This window comes from Drosophila sechellia, chromosome 2L (assembly GCF_004382195.2).
Source record: "Drosophila sechellia strain sech25 chromosome 2L, ASM438219v1, whole genome shotgun sequence".
Classification (NCBI taxonomy): domain Eukaryota; kingdom Metazoa; phylum Arthropoda; class Insecta; order Diptera; family Drosophilidae; genus Drosophila; species Drosophila sechellia.
In genome coordinates, this window is record NC_045949.1 from 2,479,651 (window position 1) to 2,488,450 (window position 8,800).

Sequence of the window (8,800 nt, forward strand, 5' to 3'; positions counted from 1 at the left end):
AAGTTGGAGGCGCAACCACGCCCCATTCCGACGGGCGACAGTTAATAGATTTATGCAATTGAAGTTCCCTGACTGCGATAAACTCAACAAAGTGGCATAAAGCTCGGGTAATTTCCGCCGCCTGATGCACGGAGGACTCGCTGGGCGGAAGGACCTCGAAACGTCCATCAAAAACGCCCGACCAGACCAGAACTGAACTGATAAGATATGAAAAGCAATTTACGTTAGCTGTCAGCGACAAATGCGCCCTCGTTTCGATTTATTTGCACATTTCATTTAACCACGATTACGTTCATTGACACTTTAAAGCCGCCGCTAATTAATGCGCCTGATTATGTGGTCGAGAAATACGTTTTGCGACTCACACTTTTCGAGTGCTCGCAGTCACAGGAGGCGTTCACACAGAATATTTTGTGATCCCCCACGTGCTTTAGCAGCAGACTGTGGGCCCTCTTGTTCTGCACCCGGAAGTTGTCGCTGTTGTTGAAGGTCACACGATTCTGGTGCCAGTCGAAGTAGCTGAGATGCGTATTCGATGGCCTCAGCTTCGTCCTGCCCTCAAAAATGCCACGCCAGTCTACGCAGCCCGTAAAATTCTCGAATCTCGACTCCCGCAGACTCTGCTCCAAGTCCATGAAGCTGGAGATCTCTAGCCCCTTCTTCGAGCGCATCACCAGGTAGACGACGGTCTAAAATATCTAAAATTTACAAATTTTACTACACAAATATGTAATCTGCTAACTGAAATGTGCTTTTCGAGCAGCTTCTTCTCCCGATTGGCAAACTGTTGAAGCACCTCATCTTTGTTGTTCAAGTAGTCGCCGAAAAGTTGGAGTCCTCGTAGTCCCCTTGGCTTCAGAAGCACCAGCTCCTTCTCCTTGCGCTGGTAGAATTGCTCTCGGGTGAGCAGATTCCCCAGGCAATTCTTCCCGCAGGCATTCTGGATCAGGTTCCTCTGGATCTCTTTGTTGCCCAAATAGCGAATGTCCTTGATGGTTATGAAGCTGTCCACATAGTCCTGGTAATGATTGAAGTTAATCAGATTCATTCCGCGCGAAACTCAAAAAACTAATTATCTTAAAGTATGGCTACACAAACGTAACTGAAACTGAAAAGCTGCTGAATGGCAAGAAAACTGTGATTTCGTGTAAATCAAAATGTATAATATTTTGAACAAGTTCGAGCAAAATACATTACTGACAACAAACTGCCAACTTTGGCTCAAAAGGCAAAAATTTTACTGGTCCTCAAGAAGCAGAGTTGTTCTCAGATTCAATTTCGAAGGGAAATCGCTAAGTGTATACATAAATGAAAAGAAATTCCAAAAAATATTCCTTCTAATTTTCGAAACTCGGGAAAAAGTCTTATCTTAATTGAAATTTGTTTGAGAAACTGATAGCCGGAATGGGCTGTAACAATTTGTAACAGCTTTAATTTCATGCGCGCACAAATAATTAAACATTGCCCACATAAGAGTTCCCTTGGCAGAATCCGCTGCGCTGTTCGTGTGGCAAATTTAATAAATGGAAAAAGTTTTACAATGCCCAAGCCCCGACTTTGCCCTTGTCCCTTTTAGCCCAGAACTGTGAGTATTTTCAATTACACTTCCCTATGTGCCACGCCCCCTTCCAGCCGCCCGTCAGGGCCATTTCGCATATTAAACTAATTACTTCATCAACATTTTAAACTGCCAGTCAGCCAAAGGGAAATTTGCATTTTCAGCCTGTGCGTATGCAGCGCTCTTTGTCCTTTTCCGCCTGATATCCTGATGAGCGCACACTGTCGAGGATTAGCAGTCTAACAAGTGACACCTAGTTTTCCGCAGTGCGCCCTATGAATCCCCAGGACTTTCAGATCCGATCAGATTTACACATGAACGGAAAGCAGTTGATGAACTTGTAACGAATGAAGTTTACTAAAACATGTGCCAAAGTGTATGAAATTGTACAGGATACTGTAACCCGCCTTAAAAATAAATCATTTTCAAAGTTCCTTTCGCCATTTAGGATTAATCACCAGGTAAACCAATTAAAACAATGCCAACAGCCGCTAATCAGCCATAATTTATATATCAAATAGGGTGTGTAAGATGTCCTGCACTTCCTGGCAGATTTCCAGCTCGCTTTTCAATTTCCACACACAATACGCAGCCAGATTTTCCCCTTGCCTGTGCAAAGGTGTGTGTCTGTGTGAATTTACGCTATTTAGACACGCTTTCTCACTGTTTGCAGTTGTTGCTGTCTTCGCTGCAGCAATTAACATGCAGCCGCTGCCGACACTTGGAGCTCAGTGCTCCTCCACTTGCCCCTCCACTTCAGAATTTTCAATTTTCCTCTGCATTTTCCCCTTCAGCATTCTGACAATTTCCCTTCCCTCCCTCCCTGTGGGGCAACAACTGCTGTTCCTTTTTGCGTGCTTTGTCACCATCTTGCCGCTTGCCGCTTGCCGCCGTCTTGAGCGCGTAAATTGCTACTTCGTGGGCCAATCCTCCTGCTCGCCGCCAAAGTCACTACATACCCACTTCCCGCCAGTCTACTGGCAGGACCTACAGGACAGCCAGGACTGCCAGGACTCGCATTCCGCCCGCTGCGTCTTGGCCGTGGCCATTGTTTGACTTGGTCATTAGTAAATGTACTTTGTCGCAGCATAAAAAGGAGTTAAGTGCGCACTCTAAGGATTTATGTGCATTACCAAAGAATGAGGCGGCAATGCTCAATGCTGCCCCGGGAAAGCCGAGGCTGCCTTTGCCATGTGTTAAGTGCACATTTCTGATGAATGAGTCGGCTGGCTGCAACTGCATTTCAATTGCAGAAAGTGCTGAATGGGCTGAGGGCAAGAATTCATATATAGTTGAGCAGTTGCCGTCATTATCGCACAGGGCATGCCAATCATCCACTTGAGCAGTTACACAGATTGAAGTTATCAGGGAACTTCTAGATATGTAAATCATATTTTTTCTAGCATTCATATATTTGGGGCATGACAATGGACATGATTGTCGGTCTGGTTGGCCCGAAAATCGTAGAAAAGCATAATGCTGCATGCATGGTCAAGTAAACCAGGAAGGGGTTTTTATAATTCCTATTTTGAATTTCATTTTGCAGAGCTCTAACTACGGAACTCCCAGATTTTCTGTGTAATCCCATCGCCACTCTGGAGTGTCCTTTGAACTGTTGGCAAATGCTAACACAAATTATCAAGTTACCATAAATTGCCCTCGCCCGGGCCGTACATCTAGCCAATGAAATCAAAGCCACATAAATTGCGCAAATAATTCTGCCTTCTCTCGGCATTCTCCCCTTTTCTCCAGGGAAAATGGCGCCCAACGCCCCAATGCAGCCAAGACAAAGGACGGGCCAAAAGAATCATCACTTACAACTGACCACAAAGCTCAATAGTCACATCCAGAACCCGCCCCATCCACATCCACGTCCAAGTTCGCATCCACATCCCTTGGGAGCGGTGGTCCCGCAATCGATCAAAAGGAATTATGTCTCAACACAATTGTAAATAAATCTTTGCGGCCATGTGGACATCATGTGCATGCCGAGGTCTTGGCCGAAGGATTTGCCCAAGCGGGCAAAAGGGAGCTGGGCAAGATGGGACAGCCTCAAATCCTGCATATCATAGACACTGGGTATATGAAGATTGAGTGGTAATGTGTGCAAATCTAAAGCTTTCCTCCCCAGTGTGCCCCGATTTTCCCGAATGCGGCTGCTTCGATTCCTGTCCATCCGTTGACATGTTGGTAAATTGCTCCTTAGCTGATTGCATCGATTTCGGGGACTGGTCTTAGCCAGAAACTGGGGAATTAAGTGTAAATGCCGGAAATTAATCTGCTCAAAGGAAGACAGACACAGGCAGCAATAGGCCCGAGCCCAAATGCAATATTATTCAAAGTGATTTTACAAGTGCCGTTGGCAGTAGGAAATCGCCCCGTTGTCCGGTTCCTTTTCAGAGGACGAATACTCATAATGCGCATCGATAATGATTTCTAATTTAAAGCTCAAACAAATTTCCGGCAATTTTTGCGGCAGACACGCGCCAAGCATTTTCCACCTCCTTCCACCCCGCCAGCGTCATCTTGTTTACTTTTCATCTGCAGGGAAAAACAACTTGAAGGCTGTGTAAAAAACCGAACTTATCGGCGTAATCATTGGGCCAGGGAAAAAAACATTAATTTGTTTCTTGTAAACTGCCTTGCCAAGGGCTTTGTGCAATCAACACGAACGTGAGCATCTTCAATGGCTCGCATTCGGTTTGTTTGGCTTGGTTTGTTTGGGAAACTTCCCAACCGGAAATTCGATAGCAGGAAATGTGAAATGGCCGTTAATGGCGTACACAGTGCGTATGCGTAATGGTTTGGGTATCAGGCAGGAATAACTAGCCTTTTTGCGGGGAATCCTTTAAAGAGTCGTATTATATCGCATTAACATGGAAATTAATCAGCTCTCTCTACAAATTCATAATCTTGTTTTAGTTTATTAATTCATTATTTACTCGATTTACATTGTTTTTTACACTTTTTCTACCATTGTGACCATAAAAAACGATATGAATTTAAATCAACAAATTTATCTTTTTTCGTATATTTGTCAAAGACTACTTTATTGCTTCGCCATTGATGATTTAAAGTGCCTGTTGATTTATATGGTTAAATAAATAGCGATGTATCATCTTTCCCATTAAACAAAAGTTTATGCAATTAAATGTAATTGTTATTAACCATGCTATGTATTATTTACATATTTTAAGAACTTTGAAATTGTTTCCCATTCTTTAAGGTAAGCAACCATTGTTGCATTATCCAGCTTTCCGGCAAACAGGCCTGTTGGCGATTACCAGTAATAGCAGCACATGTTGATGGAACATTAGAGCACGTAACCGTGGGCGGCTGGAGGATGTGGGAGTGGCACTTCATCCAACATCTGCTGCCGCTTCCTCAGTCGCTTGTCATGTCTATTGTTAGTCGCCCGATGTTGCCTGTTCCTCGTCATGTCACCCATTAAAATCGTGTACACCATATGCCAGCCATATTAATTTTTTGCCACCCGGAAGTCGGAAGTGTAGGAGCCACGCCCATCGCCCAACGCCCACAGCCCCAATTGATAGGCAGTTGCTGGCGATTACGTGGCGCTGTTGCCGGCGACACGTGAGCCGTGGATGCGCTTACGTGGTTATGGTTATCGTTCTTACGTAATTTCCTCTCATAATGGACATTGTTGTCGTACAGGCAATTAAAACGAATTGCTTGCTGCCCAAAAAGGATTATGGCCAATTGAGTCTCCAGCAGTCTGCTTAAAATGTATTCACTTCGTATTGGTATGCAGACATTAATAGGTATTTGTAGAGCGGATTAAACGTAGAGTGCTTTACATGATAGGATCAGAGATCATCTGGGAATTTCATTAAAACGAATCATGGCGCTTCGTTTTTACGGCTTTTCCTGGGGCACCTTAAAGACTTGCTCCAACTCAAAGGAATCATCCTTACTGCATGAGCAGAGAGCTTGCGTTGTAAGATGTTTTATTTTTGGAAAAATAATTTACAAGTTCTTTACAAACATATCCAAGCCACATCATTAAAATCTGCTCTGGCACCAAGAAAAGTTATATGCCCGCAAGTTTGCTGCTCCCTAACGCTCTCGTAATGACCGACCAACATCAAAATCGTCGGTCGGGCGAGCTGGAAAATCCTTGCAGTTAACCGCACACAATTTTGTTATTTTTGCGGCGGACGAGCGATGTATCCAACTTGACGGGGGAAACCCACAGCAGCGAGGGGCATTTTTCCGTTTGCTGTCAGTGGCTCATTTGGCTGCTGAAAAGGCCAGAAGTCTGGACGGACTGCGACGAACTGGCAGCAGGATGGCAGACTGGCCAGGACGAGGGAGCGGATCATCCGCATCCTTTGGCCGCAGTTTATTTTCGGGGGGAAAACAAAAAGTGAATAAGTTGCTGGCAGTGTTTGCTTGAGACTGCAAAATGGCCTGCAACTATCCCCGGAGAAGTGTTGTTATCAAAGCCATGTGGCACGGATGGTGGTATCCTTCTAATCCCAGTTTACAAGCTTATTTCCATACATGTATGAATTTCTCCGAGGCATAACTCAATTTGAGTCCGCTCACAGCAAGGATAATCATGTGAGTCACGATCTCTGGAGAATTTCCCCCACTCGCAGGGCCTGTGAAAAATACGATTTTAATCATATTTCCAGACAAGAAGAGATTGCTGCCTCTGCACTGGGTCTTAATAATGGCCAAAAGCGTTTTACCAAAATTGAAAACTCGTGCAAATAATTTGCATAATGTGCGAGATACACTCTTCTCCCAAATATAAAGGAACCTCGAATATTGTCTCCTTGTTCTTTTCGGCTGTCAACACACTCGCAGCTTGGGTCATATTTTTATTGTGTTTTATTTATGCATATGAATGTATATAAAACAGGCTCCTTTGGCCACAGTGGGTAGAGCGCCTCAGAAGCTTTGTGTAAATGACCTAAGGGTGCACGTGTGTCCGTTTGAGCTTTTCACATAAATTGAATATGAATATATGCCGCTGGCAATGATTATGAAACATCATTGAAAAAAGATTAAATACAATATATGCTTCAAAATCATAAAGCCATTCGATTCTATACCACTGTGCCTACTCATTTAATATGCGAGACGCAGAAATATATATCACTTGTAAAACGAAATTAGCCCTAAATGGTTGGTCGCCCGAGGGGGTTTAATATTAAGTACTTGACCCACTTTCCCCTCCCCGCTCTTACTTAAATGACGTGGAAATACAAGTATAATTATGGGAAATACTCACGCAAAATGGGGCATGTATATGCGACCGCTTTTTGTAGCAGCTTCAAGTGCAAATTTTCCCATGTCCTCTATGGCTTCGGTTGCAATTTATTTATATTGTAGACAAAATGGTCTGCCCATCTGCCCCCCACTCCGGAGGACCTGACTCCTGGCATTGGCAAAGCTTCAATAATTGCTGCCAAATTGCTGGCGAAGAAGTCAGCTCTGCGGCAAATGGCCGTCCCAGGGAAAACTTAATTGAAGTGTAAGCTGTTGAAGATGGAAGCTGCCTTCGGTCAGGTTTTTCCGCCCGCCCACGTTCCCGTGAAGCCATCGCCAGGTCACGTCAAGCTGAAAGGAAAAATAGGAATTAAAAAGTTCAGCAAAAAGCGGCAAAAAAAGCAAAAATAAGAATGCTGGATGCAGAATGCAGCAGAAAACCGAAGGCAGCGCTCTAATGGATTAATTTACTTTGTCGCAGTGCCAAAGCGGCTGCCAAAGCACTTGAAATTGGAAGGCATTAGGGCGTGTAAAAGGTTTTTCTGGCCGGCCACGCCACGCCCACTAAGCTGTGGAAATTCCCGCTTAAATGGCGCCAGTCGGCGTTGGGACCTAATTGAAATGCTGATGAAAAGAAAATTGTTGTTTAAAAACAATAATCAAAAGTGGAAAGCACTAAAACGTTTTCCCACACTCGCAAACACACACACATACCCACACCTTTGTTTGGCTAAAAAGGAAGCGAAACGCCAGCTAAACAAAGCTGAACAGCAACAACATAAAGGAAGAGCAGGTAACAATGTTGCTGGCCGTGTTTTTCCCCAATTCCCGAACTAACTAGTTGGCTGAAAGGGACGATGAGGCGATGAGGACGACCAGGTTTCCCTTTCAACCTGCTTCGCTATTTATAGAAATAACAAAGCACTTACGAGGCTTAATGAATACGGGTCTTTTTTTACCCTGCATTAAATAAAATGTGTTTTAAATAATCAAAAAAAATATATATTTTACATAACGAATCTTACTCACTGCCATATTGCCAATCAGACATACCCACTCACATGCATTGGCTATCTTGTATAGACACCTGCTCCACCTGTCCAATATACCTTTTAGGGCACACGAGTTCCCATCTTTTTGACGCCCCCCTTGCATTCTCTGTGTTCCGGCTGCCATATGTTGGTCAAAAATAAATTGAAGTGGTTTCCCTGCGCCCCTGAATTCCAGCCAGGATACCTGCTCTGCATTACGGTGTCCTCGTGCTTTTGTGTCTGCTGTGGAAACCGCAAGCATTTAGCAAGAACGAGATAAAACGCCCTGCAAAGGGGGAGTTGGGTAGGGCAGGGCAATTTCAGCATTAAATTAGGTGAATCCCTCCCGTTTTGGCCAGGTGGGACAGCTTAGCCTTTGCGACATCGTGTACCCGCATGTAAAGTAGTTTTTATGTGGCCTTGCCCGCCGTTGTGCCGCTGTGAGTGCATCATTAATTTTAATTTGTATTGCCCAAGCCGACAAAACGGCCAACTGGCAGCCACGGCAAGGACACCCGGCCATCCAACACAACCCTTCCTCGGGTCGTTTTCCCTGCCGGCAACCGCAATCCGACAACGTCACTTGCATGGCTGTTTAGTTTCACTTTAAGTGCCTCTTTGTTGTCTCTCTTGATGTCCTTTTCGTCCTTTCCCGCCCGTTCCCAGTGGAACAGGCGAGGATGTGGGGCAGAAACCTGAATTAGGATATGACCAGGGAGTTATGAAATGTGAAGAGAAAGTATTGTGCACCTTGGGATGTCCGTAAAATATTTGTGCCTTCTCGCTGCCAGAAAATGCATTCTACCACAATGTATTCAGTCGGTTTTATCCGATTTTTGCATCGGCACACTCAGTGACTACCTAAAAATAAATATCTCGACTTTTATTGCAATAATGAATTAAATGAAGTTTTGGCCAAATGAATTTTTGCGGTAAATCTGAAAATAGAACGTGTGGATGTTGAGGGAAAAAT

At 44.3% G+C, this 8,800-nt stretch overlaps 1 protein-coding gene across 1 annotated transcript; it reads right to left on the bottom strand.

Annotated features, from left to right (window-relative positions):
- Positions 1-224: 224 nt before the first annotated feature.
- Positions 225-1,201, bottom strand: LOC116801988 (cilia- and flagella-associated protein 299). Its single transcript, XM_032724635.1, has 2 exons — positions 743-1,201; positions 225-689 (listed from the first exon to the last, which is right to left on the bottom strand). Exons 1-2 carry the CDS (start codon positions 1,046-1,048, stop codon positions 333-335), a joined length of 663 nt encoding a protein of 220 aa, XP_032580526.1. The 5' UTR covers positions 1,049-1,201; the 3' UTR covers positions 225-332.
- Positions 1,202-8,800: the final 7,599 nt, after the last annotated feature.

Excerpts from the sequence above, each read along its gene's own strand:
- LOC116801988 (XM_032724635.1), bottom strand. The coding sequence starts at position 1,048 with ATGAATCTGATTAACTTCAATCATTACCAGGACTATGTGGACAGCTTC. Across the intron at positions 690-742 it reads TGCTCGAAAAGCACATTTCA|ACCGTCGTCTACCTGGTGAT; the intron begins GTTAGCAGATTA and ends TAGATATTTTAG.